This window comes from Oncorhynchus clarkii, chromosome 3 (genome assembly GCF_045791955.1).
Source record: "Oncorhynchus clarkii lewisi isolate Uvic-CL-2024 chromosome 3, UVic_Ocla_1.0, whole genome shotgun sequence".
Classification (NCBI taxonomy): Eukaryota; Metazoa; Chordata; class Actinopteri; order Salmoniformes; family Salmonidae; genus Oncorhynchus; species Oncorhynchus clarkii.
Window position 1 is genome coordinate 80,088,300 of NC_092149.1, and position 15,691 is coordinate 80,103,990.

Below are 15,691 nucleotides of genomic sequence, written 5' to 3' on the forward strand. Positions count from 1 at the left end.
AATGACATCACAATACTCCATAATGACATCACAATACCCCATAATGACATCACAATACCCCATAATGACATCACAATCCCCCATAATGACATCACAATACATCACAATACCCCATAATGACATCACAATACGCCATAATGACAAAGAAACACTGTTTTTTTTAGATATTTTAGATACTTTATGAGAATCCCCCCCTCCCTGAAAATATCACATTTACAAGTATTCACCCTTTACTCAGTACTTTGTTGAATCACCTCTGACAGTGATTACAGCCTTGAGTGTTCTTGGGTATGACGCTACCAGTTTGGCACACCTGAATTTGGAGAGTTTCTTCCATTCTTCTTTTGCAGATAGTCTCAAGTTCTGTCAGGTTGAGTGTGGAGTGTTGCTGCACAGCTATCTTCAGCTATCTCCAGATATGTTCCTGTAGCAGGCTAAGAAATAGGGGATATGTCTGGTGTTAGGAGGTGTATGTCCTAACTGTAGCAGTACAGAGGATATGTCTGGTGTTAGGAGGTGTATGTCTTAACTGTAGCAGTACAGGGGATATGTCTGGTGTTAGGAGGTTTATGTCCCAACGGTAGCAGTATAGGGGATATGGTGTTAGGAGGTGTATGTCCTAACTGTAGCAGGCTAGGGGATAGGGGATATGGTGTTAGGAGGTGTACGTCCTAACTGTAGCAGGCTAGGGGATAGGGGATATGGTGTTAGGAGGTGTATGTCCTACCTGTAGCAGTACAGGGGATAGGGGATATGGTGTTAGGAGGTGTATGTCCTAACTGTAGCAGGCTAGGGGATAGGGGATATGGTGTTAGGAGGTGTATGTCCTAACTGTAGCAGGCTAGGGGATAGGGGATATGGTGTTAGGAGGTGTATGTCCTACCTGTAGCAGTACAGGGGATAGGGGATATGGTGTTAGGAGGTGTATGTCCTAACTGTAGCAGGCAGGGGATAGGGGATATGGTGTTAGGAGGTGTATGTCCTAACTGTAGCAGGCTAGGGGATAGGGGATATGGTGTTAGGAGGTGTATGTCCTAACTGTAGCAGGCTAGGGGATAGGGGATATGGTGTTAGGAGGTGTATGTCCTAACTGTTGCAGTATAGTAGCTTGACTAGAAGCTGGATATCCTCAGGGGCAGGATGCAGGCCTGTTCTCTTCATTTACCCTTTCAGGGAACTCCTGCCTGCTCTACTCTTATCCCCGCAACACAGCTGCTGGACTCATTGGAGCTCAGCCTTTGTCCTTTGTGTGTGTGTGCTTCAATATTCAGGCCAGGGAGAGGTGTGTGTGGGTGTACATTACTTGGTGGTAAGGTTGTTCAGTTCTGTCTGGCAGGCCTGCCCTCAGTGTAACAGGGGAATGTGCGTGTGTGTAAGTGTGTGTGTGTGTGTGTGTGTGTGTGTGTGTAAGTGTGTGTACGTTTGTGTCTAAGTGAGTGTATGCATGCTTGTATATGTGTGTGTAATTGTGTGTGTGTGTGTGTGTGTGTGTGTGTGTGTGTGGCAGAGGAACAGGCTAATAATAGATTACTTCTGGCCCAGTTGGCCACAGGAAGGAGGTGGGGACAAGGAGATGAACTACGGGGGCCAAGGAGGGACAAACTAGAATATAGAACAGAAAACTAGAGCAAAGCTACTTTTTTTCACGCTTCACAAAACAAGTTTTACTTGGAACTTGAGAAGTCTCATAATCAGGGACAAGGGACTTCTGTAGCAGTCTTGCTCTTCTTCACCATCTCCCCTCTGGCCTCTTTTCTTAGTAGAAGAAGCTGTAGAAGCTGATCTGCCAACTTCTTTTAGCAGTGTCCAATATTTCTGGTAATGTATATTTGGGACTTGTAGTCCTTGTACTTGCTGCTGGTAGTTTTACACTCTTGCTCCCAGTACAGGTAGTTTTGCACTCTTGCTCCCAGTACAGGTAGTTTTACACTCTTGCTCCCAGTACTGGTAGTTCTACACTCTTGCTCCCAGTACTGTTAGTTTTACACTCTTTCTCCCAGTACAGGTAGTTCTACACTCTTGCTCCCAGTACTGGTAGTTCTACACTCTTGCTCCCAGTACTGGTAGTTTTACACTCTTGCTCCCAGTACAGGTAGTTTTACACTCTTGCTCCCAGTACAGGTAGTTTTACACTCTTGCTCCCAGTACTGGTAGTTTTACACTCTTGCTCCCAGTACTGGTAGCTTTGGACTCTTGCTCCCAGTACAGGTAGTTTTACACTCTTGCTCCCAGTACAGGTAGTTTTACACTCTTGCTCCCAGTACTGGTAGCTTTGGACTCTTGCTCCCAGTACAGGTAGTTTTACACTCTTGCTCCCAGTACAGGTAGTTTTACACTCTTGCTCCCAGTACAGGTAGTTTTACACTCTTGCTACCAGTACAGGTAGTTTTACACTCTTGCTCCCAGTACAGGTAGTTTTACACTCTTGCTCCCAGTACAGGTAGTTTTGCACTCTTACTCCCAGTACTGGTAGTTTTACACTCTTGCTCCCAGTACTGGTAGTTTTACACTCTTGCTCCCAGTACTGGTAGTTTTACACTCTTGGTCCCAGTACAGGTAGTTTTACACTCTTGCTCCCAGTACAGGTAGTTTTACACTCTTGCTACCAGTACAGGTAGTTTTACACTCTTGCTCCCAGTACAGGTAGTTTTACACTCTTGCTCCCAGTACAGGTAGTTTTGCACTCTTACTCCCAGTACTGGTAGTTTTACACTCTTGCTCCCAGTACTGGTAGTTTTACACTCTTGCTCCCAGTACTGGTAGTTTTACACTCTTGGTCCCAGTACAGGTAGTTTTGCACTCTTACTCCCAGTACTGGTAGTTTTACACTCTTGCTCCCAGTACAGGTAGTTTTACACTCTTGCTCCCAGTACTGGTAGTTTTACACTCTTGCTCCCAGTACTGGTAGTTTTACACTCTTGGTCCCAGTACAGGTAGTTTTGCACTCTTACTCCCAGTACTGGTAGTTTTACACTCTTGCTCCCAGTACTGGTAGTTTTACACTCTTGCTCCCAGTACTGGTATTTTTACACTCTTGCTCCCAGTACTGGTAGTTTTACACTCTTGCTCCCAGTACTGGTAGTTTTACACTCTTGCTCCCAGTACTGGTAGTTCTACACTCTTGCTCCCAGTACAGGTAGTTTTACACTCTTACTCCCAGTACTGGTAGTTTTACACTCTTGCTCCCAGTACTGGTAGTTCTACACTCTTGCTCCCAGTACTGGTAGTTTTGCACTCTTGCTCCCAGTACTGGTAGTTCTACACTCTTGCTCCCAGTACTGGTAGTTTTGCACTCTTGCTCCCAGTACTGGTAGTTCTACACTCTTGCTCCCAGTACTGGTAGTTTTGCACTCTTGCTCCCAGTACTGGTAGTTCTACACTCTTGCTCCCAGTACTGGTAGTTTTGCACTCTTGCTCCCAGTACTGGTAGTTTTTCACTCTTGCTCCCAGTACTGGTAGTTCTACACTCTTTGTCCCAGTACTGGTAGTTCTACACTCTTGCTCCCAGTACTGGTAGTTTTACACTCTTGCTCCCAGTACTGGTAGTTTTACACTCTTGCTCCCAGTACTGGTAGTTTTGCACTCTTGCTCCCAGTACTGGTAGTTTTGCACTCTTGCTCCCACCCTCTCTCTCAGTTATGCGGCCCTCATGATGTCTCTTAGTCAACCCTGTGTTCCGAAATCTCTGATTGGATTAGCCGTGCAGCCTGCTCATTGGACAGTGTACTCATCTGTGTAGAGCAGCTCTGACCTTTAGATGAGTGACAGGAGCGCCTTATGAGAGGAGAAACACTCCTGCCGTGTGTGTGTATACATGTGTGTCTGTGTATATGTGTGTGTTGTAAATTCAGCTAAAGCCAACCTACTTACCCCAGTCCCATTGTCAAAAGATGTGTTGAGTGTAGACCCAGCCACCTACCTCCCCTACAGAGTCTATAACAAGGCTATGACTTCATAAGCCGTGCGTGTCCCTTGCTATTAAATCCTTACGCACTGGATCTTTGATAGGCGTCACGGGCGAGCAGCGTTTGCCTTATAGGGTAGTCCGTAATGCGGTATTTCACCTTAATCCAGTTGAGGTATTTAGGCTTTAAACGATGCTACGTAAAAGGAGGAATTAACATTTGAAGCATGTAAACAGTCAAGCCAAGTGGCCAGTGTTTGGCTTGGGGCCTCTCTGCATAGGGCAGACGTAGAAGCTGCCCTTAACCATATATCTAGGGTCTGATTCACCTAACCCAGCCCTATCTTTAACCATAAAGGTGATTTATCTGGCAGCCAGTTTCATTTTCAATACCATCTCTGTTTTTTTTTTTTAGCTATATTTGCATTAGGTTGAACTTTTCTCAACTCTGGTCACATCGCCAATGTCCGCAGAGTGGCCTGGTGTATTCCAATTGTCATTCTAGAGTAAAATAAAAAATACCTTAATAGAAAATGACTCAAGTAAAAGTGAAAGTCACCCAGTAAAATACTACTTGAGTAAAAGTCTAAAACTATATGGTTTTAAATATATTTAAATATCAAAGTAAATGTAATAGTTAAAATATACTTAATTATCAAAAGTAAAAGTAGAACTATAAATTATTTCACATTCCTTAATTAAGTAAAACACAATTATTATTATTTATTTATTTCTACAGATGGCCAGAGACACACTCCAACACTCAGACATCATTTACAAACTAAGCATTTGTGTTAAGTGAGTCCTCCAGATCAGAGGCAGTAGAGATAACCAGGGATGTTCTCTGTTTAGTGAGTCCGCCAGATCAGAGGCAATAGAGATAACCAGGGATGTTTTCTTGATAAATTGGACCATTTTCCTGTCCTTCTAAGCATTTGAAATGTAACATACTTTTGGGTGTCAGGGAAAATGTACCGAGTAAAAAGTACATTATTTTCTTTAGGAATGTTTTTTATTCGATTTTTTAAACCTCTATTTAACGAGGCAAGTTCATACTTACAATGACGGCCTACCCCAGCCAAACCCTAGCCCGGACTCCCAATCACAGCCAGTTGTGATAGAGCCTGGAATCAAACCAGGGTCTGTAGTGACGCCTCTAGTACTGAGATGCAGTGCCTTAGACCACTGCGCCACTCGGGAGCCCCCAAAATGTAGTGGAGTAAAAGTAAAAGTTTTCAAAAATATAAATAGTAAAGTCAAGCACAGATACACAAAAAACTACTTAAGTAGTACTTTAAAATCTGTCAGACAGCGTGAGAGCTGCTGCTGCAGCATCTCAAACAACCATCAGAAGGCAGGTTTCATCAGCGTGAGAGCTGCTGCTGCAGCATCTCAAACAACCATCAGAAGGCAGGCTTCATCAGCGTGTCACACACCACTTTGCAATGAGCTGAAGGCAGTAGGCTGTGCCTGCTTATACTTAAGTACTTTAGATCACTGGTGTATTCCCTTTCCATTGAAAAAAAGTGATTTCCAGTTATTTGCTGAAAGTGGTATCCTCTACAAAATATACAGTTAGCGTGAGCGAGCACATGTGTTATCATCCGTATCCAGGCTGTGTTAGTTGGTGAGACAGTGAGTTATCCGTATCCAGGCTGTGTTAGTTAGTGAGACAGTGAGTTATCCATATCCAGTCTGTGTTAGTTAGTGAGACAGTGAGTTATCCGTATCCAGACTGTATGTTAGTTAGTGAGACAGTGAGTTGTCCGTATCCAGTCTGTATGTTAGTTAGTGAGACAGTGAGTTATCCATATCCAGACTGTGTTAGTTAGTGAGACAGTGAGTTATCCATATCCAGACTGTGTTAGTTAGTGAGACAGTGAGTTATCCATATCCAGACTGTGTTAGTTAGTGAGACAGTGAGTTATCCATATCCAGACTGTGTTAGTTAGTGAGACAGTGAGTTATCTGTATCCAGACTGTGTTAGTTTGTGAGACAGTGAGTTATCCGTATCCAGTCTGTATGTTAGTTAGTGAGACAGTGAGTTATCTGTATCCAGACTGTATGTTAGTCAGTGAGACAGTGAGTTATCCGTATCCAGTCTGTATGTTAGTTAGTGAGACAGTGAGTTATCTGTATCCAGACTGTGTTAGTTAGTGAGACAGTGAGTTATCCGTATCCAGTCTGTATGTTAGTTAGTGAGACAGTGAGTTAGCTGTATCCAGGCTGTGTTAGTTAGTGAGACAGTGAGTTAGCTGTATCCAGGCTGTGTTAGTTAGTGAGACAGTGAGTTAGCTGTATCCAGGCTGTGTTAGTTAGTGAGACAGTGAGTTATCCGTATCCAGGCTGTATGTTAGTTAGTGAGACAGTGAGTTATCCGTATCCAGTCTGTATGTTAGTTAGTGAGACAGTGAGTTATCCGTATCCAGACTGTGTTAGTTAGTGAGACAGTGAGTTATCCGTATCCAGACTGTGTTAGTTAGTGAGACAGTGAGTTATCCGTATCCAGTCTGAATGTTAGTCAGTGAGACAGTGAGTTATCCGTATCCAGTCTGTATGTTAGTCAGTGAGACAGTGAGTTATCCATATCCAGTCTGTATGTTAGTCAGTGAGACAGTGAGTTATCCGTATCCAGTCTGTATGTTAGTTAGTGAGACAGTGAGTTATCCGTATCCAGTCTGAATGTTAGTCAGTGAGACAGTGAGTTATCCGTATCCAGTCTGTATGTTAGTCAGTGAGACAGTGAGTTATCCGTATCCAGTCTGTATGTTAGTTAGTGAGACAGTGAGTTATCCGTATCCAGTCTGAATGTTAGTCAGTGAGACAGTGAGTTATCCATATCCAGTCTGTATGTTAGTCAGTGAGACAGTGAGTTATCCGTATCCAGTCTGTATGTTAGTTAGTGAGACAGTGAGTTATCCGTATCCAGGCTGTGTTAGTTAGTGAGACAGTGAGTTATCCGTATCCAGACTGTGTTAGTTAGTGAGACAGTGAGTTATCCGTATCCAGACTGTGTTAGTTAGTGAGACAGTGAGTTATCCGTATCCAGTCTGAATGTTAGTCAGTGAGACAGTGAGTTATCCGTATCCAGTCTGTATGTTAGTCAGTGAGACAGTGAGTTATCCGTATCCAGTCTGTATGTTAGTTAGTGAGACAGTGAGTTATCCGTATCCAGACTGTGTTAGTTAGTGAGACAGTGAGTTATCCATATCCAGTCTGTATGTTAGTCAGTGAGACAGTGAGTTATCCGTATCCAGTCTGTATGTTAGTTAGTGAGACAGTGAGTTATCTGTATCCAGTCTGTATGTTAGTTAGTGAGACAGTGAGTTATCCGTATCCAGTCTGTGTTAGTTAGTGAGACAGTGAGTTATCCGTATCCAGGCTGTATGTTAGTCAGTGAGACAGTGAGTTATCCGTATCCAGTCTGTGTTAGTTAGTGAGACAGTGAGTTATCCGTATCCAGGCTGTATGTTAGTCAGTGAGACTGTGTGGCGGATGGGTTTAAGTTGACACAGCTGGTTGACAGCCAGAATGTCAGCTACAAGCCTATGTCTCTGTTTGTAGTTCTCCCCTCAGAGAACACTTTTCCTCTTCTAAAAATAGCCCTCCCCTGTGTGTGTCCCCCTCCCCTGTGTGTGTCCCCCTCCCCTGTGTGTGTCCCCCTCCCCTGTGTGTGTCCCCCTCCCCTGTGTGTGTCCCCCTCCCCTGTGTGCCCCCAGAGTGCTGGTCTACACCCAGCGTTTCCGTGTGTGTGTGTGTGTGTGTGTGTGTGTGTGTGTGTGTGTGTGTGTGTGTGTGTGTGTGTGTGTGTGTGTGTGTGTGTGTATACGTGTGTGTGTGTGTGTGTGTGTGTGTGTGTGTGTGTGTGTGTGTGTGTGTGTGTGTGTGTGTGTGTGTGTGTGTGTGTGTGTGTCTGTGTGTGTGTGTATTTTCGGAAGGAGAGAGCAGATCTAAGTTGTCGCGGAAGGAGGGAGCAGATTCTGTCCCAGAGACAGGATAACCTGTGGGAAACACACACACGCACACGTGTCAGAGGAAGGCCCTAAAAATGGTCAAAGACTCCAGCCTTCCTATTCATAGACTTTTCTCTCTTCTTCCGCACGGCAAGCGGTTCCCGGAGCACCAAGTCTAGGTCCAAAAGTCTCTTTAACAGCTTCTACCCCCCAACCCATAAGACTGTTGAATAGATAATCAAATGGCCACTGGAATATTTGCATTGACCCCCTTTTTTTACACTGCTGCTACTCGCTGTTTATTATCCTTGCATAGTCACTTTACCCCTACCTACATGTACATATGACCTCAATTACCTCAACTAACCTGTTTATTATCTATGCATAGTCACTTCACCCCTACCTACATGTACATATGACCTCAATTACCTCAACTAACCTGTTTATTATCTATGCATAGTCACTTCACCCCTACCTACATGTACATATGACCTCAATTACCTCAACTAACCTGTTTATTATCTATGCATAGGCACTTTACCTCTACCTACATGTACATATGACCTCAATTACCTCAACTAACCTGTTTATTATCTATGCATAGTCACTTTACCCCTACCTACATGTACATGACCTCAATTACCTCAACTAACCTGTTTATTATCTATGCATAGTCACTTCACCCCTACCTACATGTTTTTTTTTTAATTTCACCTTTATTTAACCAGGTAGGCCAGTTGAGAACACCTTTATTTAACCAGGTAGGCTAGTTGAGAACAAGTTCTCATTTGCAACTGCGACGTGGCCAAGATAAAGCATAGCAATTCGACACATACAACAACACAGAGTTACACATGGAATAAACAAAACATACAGTCAATAATACAGTAGAACAAAAGAAAACAAAAAGTCTATATACAGTGAGAGAAAATTAGGTAAGATAAGGGAGTTAAGGAAATAAATAGGCCATGGTGGCGAAGTAATTACAATATAGCAATTAAAACACTGGAATTGTAGATGTACAGAATATGAATGTGCAAGTAGAGATACTGGGGTGCAAAGGAGCAAGATAAATAAATAAATACAGTATTGGGATGAGGTAGGTAGATAGATGGGCTGTTTACAGATGGGCTATATACAGGTGCAGTGATCTGTGAGCTGCTCTGACAGCTGGTGCTTAAGGCTAGTGAGGGAGATATGAGTCTCCAGCTTCAGAGATTTTTGCAGTTCGTTCCAGTCATTGGCAGCAGAGAACTGGAAGGAAAGACGACCAAAGGAGGAATTGGCTTTGGGGGTGACCGGTGAGATATACCTGCTGGAGCGGGTGCTACGGGTGGGTGCTGCTATGGTGACCAGTGAGCTGAGATAAGGCGGGGCTTTACCTCGCAGAGACTTGTAGATGACCTGGAGCCAGTGGGTTTGGCGACGAGTATGAAGCGAGGGCCAACCAATCAGATCATACAGGTCGCAGTGGTGGGTAGTATATGGGTCTTTGGTGACAAAACGAATGGCACTGTGATAGACTACATCCAGTTTGTTGAGTAATATGACCTCAATTACCTCAACTAACCCGTACCCCCCTCACATTGACTTGGATAGAGCATACTTACTGTTATTTTATTATGTTACTACTTAAAACTTTAATTTATTTAGTAAACATTTTCTTGACTCTTATATTTCTTAAAACGTGGTTGTTGGTTAAGGGCTTGCAAGTAAGCATTTTACGGGAAGGTCTACATCTATTGTATTTGGAGCAATTGACAAATACAATTTAGTTTGATTTGATTTGACATACAGTTCATACATACATCTCTCTCTCTCTGGTTCACCTGTAAAACTCCCCATGAAAAATATTTGCAAGGGGAAACATGGCTCAAACACTCTTCTTTTCCACATTGTGAGGGTCTCTTAAAGTAATGTCAAACTTGAGAATAGAAGACAGATGCTTATTTAGTCAAAGGAATTTAGTCAAAGGATTTAAAACATGTTCAAACCACTGAGTTCAACAGATGGTTAAAACTTCAACAGATGGTTAGAACTCTCTCTCTCTCTCTCTCTCTCTCTCTCTCTCTCTCTCTCTCTCTCTCTCTCTCTCTCTCTCTCTCTCTCTCTCTCTCTCTCTCTCTCTCCCACATCTCTCTCTACCTCCCTACCTTTCTTTCTCTTGCTCTCTATCTCTCTTGCTCTCCTTCTCTCCCTGCATCTCTCTCTCTCTAGCTCCCTAACTTTCTCGCTCTTGCTCTCTATCTCTCTATCTCTCCGTCCCTGCATCTCTCTCTCTACCTCCCTCCCTTTTCTCTCTCTCTCTCTCGCTCTCGCTCTCTCTCTCTCTCTCTATGTCTCTCAGGAGTGTGAGTGATGTGTGTTTATACTGGGTCAGAGAAGCGAGGGATCTGTAATGGTCTTTCTTTTCTTCTCCCATGCATGAAATTGGCACACACACACACACACACACACACACACACACACACACACACACACACACACACACACACACACACACACACACACACACACACACACACACACACACACACACACACACACACACACACACACACACAGGCCCAGGGCCTGTAGTCACTGATCACACCTCTGTGTTTATCTACAGGAAACTCTACTGAGATAAGGGTGTGTGTGTGTGTGTGTGTGTGTGTGTGTGTGTGTGTGTGTGTGTGTGTGTGTGTGTGTGTGTGTGTGTGTGTGTGTGTGCCAATTTCATGCATGGGAGAAAAATGACTGGCGTGAGGGATTCATTCTTCCCACAGATATGTTGTACCCTCCTTACCTGGAGTGTACAACATGCATATGCTGTGCTCCATGGGTGTGAGTGTGTGGCTCCGCGGGTGTTTGTGTGGCTCCACGGGTGTGTGTGTGTGTGTGTGTGTGTGTGTGTGCGTGGCAGTATGTTTTAGGTTTTGTGCTATTTCTTAATTGTATGAACTCATTGATTGACATGGGGGTTGGGGTCAGTTTACTTCTCTATTCAGACAATTACATTTGAGGTCAAATGTAACAACAGTGCTCTTCTACCCCCCCCCATCCACCCCCAACCCACTCTCTCTTTCTAGACCAGCGTGAAAGAGGGATTGTTGCTGAAACAGACAAGCTCATTCCAGAGGTGGAAAAAACGCTATTTCAAACTGAGAGGACGAACACTCTACTATGCCAAAGATGCCAAGGTAAATTACACACACACACACACACACACACACACACACACACACACACACACACACACACACACACACACACACACACACACACACACACACACACACATACATGAACACACATGAACAGCGCATTAGGGAAGTAGTATCCAGACTTCACAGCCTTATTCTAAAATGTATTACATCTACACACAATAACCCATAATGACAAAGTGAAAACAGGTTTATAGAAATAACTTTTTTACGAAATAATTCAGACCCTTTGCTTAGAGACTCCAAATTGAGCTCATTTACATCCTGTTTCCATTGATCATCCTTGAGATGTTTCTACAACTTAATTGGAGTTCACCTGTGGTAAATTCAATTGATTGGACATGATTTGGAGAGGCACACACCTGTCTATAAGGTCCCACAGTTCACTGTGCATGTCAGAGCAAAAACCAAGCCATGAGGTCAAAGGAATTGTCCTTAGAGATCCGAGACAGGATTGTGTTGAGGCACAGATCTGGGGAAGGGTACCAAAGAAATTCTGCAGCACTGAAGGTCCCCAAAAACACAGTGGCCTCCTTCATTCTTAAATGGAAGGAGTTTGGAACCACCAAGACTCTTCCTAGAGCTGGCCACCATCCAAACTGAGCAATTGGGGGAGAAGGGCCTTGGTCAGGGAGGTGACCATGAACCTGATGTTTCCTCTGACAGAGCTCCAGAGGTTCCCTGTGGAGATGGGGAGAGCCTTTCAGAAGGACAACCATCTCTGCAGAACTCCACCAATCAGGCCTTTATGGTAGAGTGGTCAGATGGAAATCACTCCTCAGTTAAAGGCACATCACAGCCTGCTTGGAGTTTGCCAAAAGGCATGTGAGAAACTAAGACCATGAGAAACAAGATTCTCTGGTCTGATGAAACCAAGATTGAACTCTTTGACCTGAATGCCAAGGTGTTAGCATCATTCTGTCGGGATGTTTTTCAGCGCCAGGGACTGGGAGACTAGTCAGGATCAAGGGAAAGATGAATGGAGCAAAGTACGTAGAGATCATTGATGAAAACCTGCTCCAGAGCGCTCAGGACCTCAGACTGGGGTGAAGGTTCACCTTCCAACAGGACAACGACCCTAAGCACACAGCCAAGACAAAGCAGGAACGGCTTCTGGACAAGTCTTTGCATGTCCTTGAGTGGCCAAGCCAGATCCAGGACTTGAACCCGATCGAACAGCTCTGGAGAGACCTGAAAATAGCTGTGTCCCCATCCAACCAGACAGAGCTTGAGAGGATCTGCAGAGAAGAATTGGAGAAACTCCCCAAATACAGGTGTGCCAAGCTTGTATCGTCATTCCCAAGAAGACTTGAGGCTGTAATCACTGCCAAAGGTGCTTCAACAAAGTACTGAGTAAAGGGTCTGAATACTTGCATGTATGTAGATATAATATTTCAGTTTGAAATATGTTATGCATTTGCAAACATTTCTCAAAGCCTGTTTTTGCTTTGTCGTTATGGATTATTCTGTGTAGATTGATGAGAAAAATGTATATTTAATCCATTTGAGAATAAGGCTGTGACATAACAAAATGTGGAAAAAGTCGAGGGGTCTGAATTCTTTCCAAATGCACTGTACGTAGTAAGAAAAACAATACTCTCACTGACTCCCATAGTAGCCCATTGTAGAGGTCCAGCAACAGCACATGGCAGATAGACAGGCTATATACTGTACCACAGCTGTTAGTAGTTGAACCAGGTGTGTTAATGCAGGGCTGGGACAAAAGCCTGCAAAACACACTCTAGCTCTCCAGGACCAGTGTTGAAGACTGCCCTTACCACTAATTATATATTCAGAACCCCTATCCCTAAAACGTCTAGGCCTTTGTCCTTTGACCCTTAACCCCGACCTGTCTCTCTTGCATCCCTTTACCCCTAACTTAAATAACCTCTAACATTCTTCCCTCCAGAACCCCTAAAGCCTCTCCTACGCTACCCTATCCTGTCCTAATCCCTAACCCTCACAACTGTTTGAATTTACCTCTGACCCTGAACCCCATAACTCTTAACCTTCTTACCTACATAACCCCAGACCCAAACCCCTCCTTTGGCTCATTGGCAAGAGTCCTGAAACTTAACCCCTCACCTCTAATCCTAGCTTCCAGTCTTTTCTAATCACCTTCTCCTGCGCTAACCTATGCTGTGGTAGTCTGGTATTCCCTTTACCCCTATCTCCTAACCTCTAATCCTAATCCCTGACCTCCCAGACTGGCAGTGCCCAGGCCCGGTGGCAGGAGCGGGCACTGCGTGGCGTGTCCAGGAGTCGTGTATGTTGGAGGGTCCTGTCCGTGTGCTGGGCAGGGCCTCGCAGCACTCCACCGGTTAGCGGATCCGAGGAAGGTCTGATGTCGATACGGGTCAGCTGCAGCACCAGGATTGAACCAATTTAGTACCATCCCATCCTCGCCCACCCCATCCCTTGACTCTGATTTTAGGCTCAAAACTCAGATTTAAGGCTCTAGAATCTGACTTAAGACTCTAGATGCTGACTTTAGGCTCTAGAATCTCACTTTAGGCTCTAGAATCTGACTTAAGCCTCCAGACTCTGACTTAAGGCTCTAGACTCTGACCTAAGGCTCTAAGGCTGTGGACTTTGATTTATGCCTCTAGACCAGGGTTCAACAAACTGGCGGGAATTTGGCATGTGGGTGGTTTTATTTGGCCCCCCAAGTATACATATTTTTATTGTTGGACAAAAAAGACTGTAAAAACACCAGCAATTCACCTCCAAGTGATTTTAATATAGGAAATCTGTTCCATAGTATTCCCACGCATGATAAAGATAAGTGATTGTATACAAATATAAGCAAGGTTTGAAATGATTATGTTTTTGTCCAATATTATTTCTGTTTGGGCTTCTTGCGATCCATTTGCAGTCTACAAATGATTTGTAATTATGTCCTGGACCCCAACAATCCACTCAAGAAAAAATTGGCCGGTGGCTGAATCTAGTTGATGATCCCTGCTCTAGACTCTGATCTGGTGTAAGACTCTATTCTGATTTAAGTCTGTATGGCTGTAAATCCAGTGCTCGAGGGCTACAGTCCTGCTGGTTTTGACAATTCTTCCCACCTATTCTATTGGGTCAGTGAATATGTCTGACTAGATGAAGCATCAACGTAACATTTGCTTCCAGGAGTACTTTAGGGAAACCAGCTGGCCCACAGTGGACCAGAGTTTTACCACCTGCCCCAGAACTAATTGATGTGATGTTGGGCGTACTCGAGGACTGGAATTGGGAAACACTGACCTGGACTCTGTTCCAATACGTCCGAAATCCAAATTTGCCTCCTCCTTTCCGTGAAGTAATTGGATTGGTTGAAAGGGTTTTCCTTATCCAATCACATACAGATTAATGACTAGTTCAAGAAAAGGACGATAGAAGATTTTTTTAAGTGTTTGAACAGAGTCCTGATCTACACCGTCTCTGCAGTGGACATCCAATACATCCTGCTGTGTGTTAGTTGATAAGACCTCACAAACAGACTCACACACACACACGTGATGCCAGCCATGTCATGACAGCCAAGAGTGCTGGAAGAAGTGGCAATGTTTATGATGGCATTCCACAGACACACTCTCTGGTGTCCCCACCCTGCTGTTAAACCAGCCCAGGAGAGTGTGTCATAAATGGCGCATTTCTCTGACAGCTGCAGTTTTTAAGGACACACCCACACACACGGTAGGGGCATTCCTCTACCAGCTGCAGTGTAGTTGGCCTCCGGGCCTTTAAGAGCAAGGACTCAGGCAGTAGTGATGTCGTCATCAGGCAGGTTGTGTTTAGATATCATGTTGATCCTATTAGCTATTATCCTCCTACTGACTGACTGACGGACTGATCTCTACTGACTGACTGCTCTCTACTGACTGATTGACTGCTCTCTACTGACTGATTGACTGACTGACTGCTCTCTACTGACTGACTGACTGACTGACTGCTCTCTACTGACTGACTGACTGACTGACTGCTCTCTACTGAATGACTGATTGACTGACTGACTGCTCTCTACTGACTGACTGACTGAGTTACTGACTGATTGACTGACTGCTCGCTACTGACTGACTGACAGACTGACTGCTCTCTACTGAGTGACTGACTGACTGCTCTCTACTGACTGACTGACTTACTGACTGCTCTCTAGTGACTGACTGACTGACTGCTCTCTACTGACTGACTGACTGACTGACTGCTCTCTACTGACTGATTGACTGACTGCTCTCTACTGACTGACTGACTGACTGCTCTCTACTGACTGATTGACTGACTGCTCTCTACTGACTGACTGACTGACTGCTCTCTACTGACTGACTGACTGACTGACTGCTCTCTACTGACTGACTGACTGACTGCTCTCTACTGACTGACTGACTGACTGACTGCTCTCTACTGACTGACTGACTGACTGACTGCTCTCTACTGACTGACTGACTGACTGACTGCTCTCTACTGACTGACCGACTGCCATAAGTGGGACAAATATCAGCCATGCTTCAATAGAAACCATCAGGTTTACAGTTACTTGGCCTACGTTGTATAGAAACCATCAGGTTTACAGTTACTTGGCCTACGTTGTATAGAAACCATCAGGTTTACAGTTACTTGGCCTACGTTGTATAGAAACCATCAG

The 15,691-nt window shown here is 44.4% G+C and overlaps 1 protein-coding gene across 7 annotated transcripts in view; it reads left to right on the forward strand.

Moving 5' to 3' along the window:
* Positions 1-15,691, forward strand: part of LOC139405494 (diacylglycerol kinase eta-like) — a 116,307-nt gene that overhangs the window by 8,635 nt on the left and 91,981 nt on the right. For 4 of the 7 annotated variants that reach the window (XM_071147858.1, XM_071147854.1, XM_071147857.1 and 1 more), the window contains exon 2: positions 10,930-11,040. In XM_071147858.1, coding sequence (XP_071003959.1) covers positions 10,930-11,040 — 111 coding nt within the window. Of the gene's footprint in view, positions 1-10,929; positions 11,041-13,270; positions 13,421-15,691 lie in introns of all 7 variants that reach the window. The other 3 variants (XM_071147855.1, XM_071147852.1, XM_071147853.1) reach the window with 1 other exon arrangement.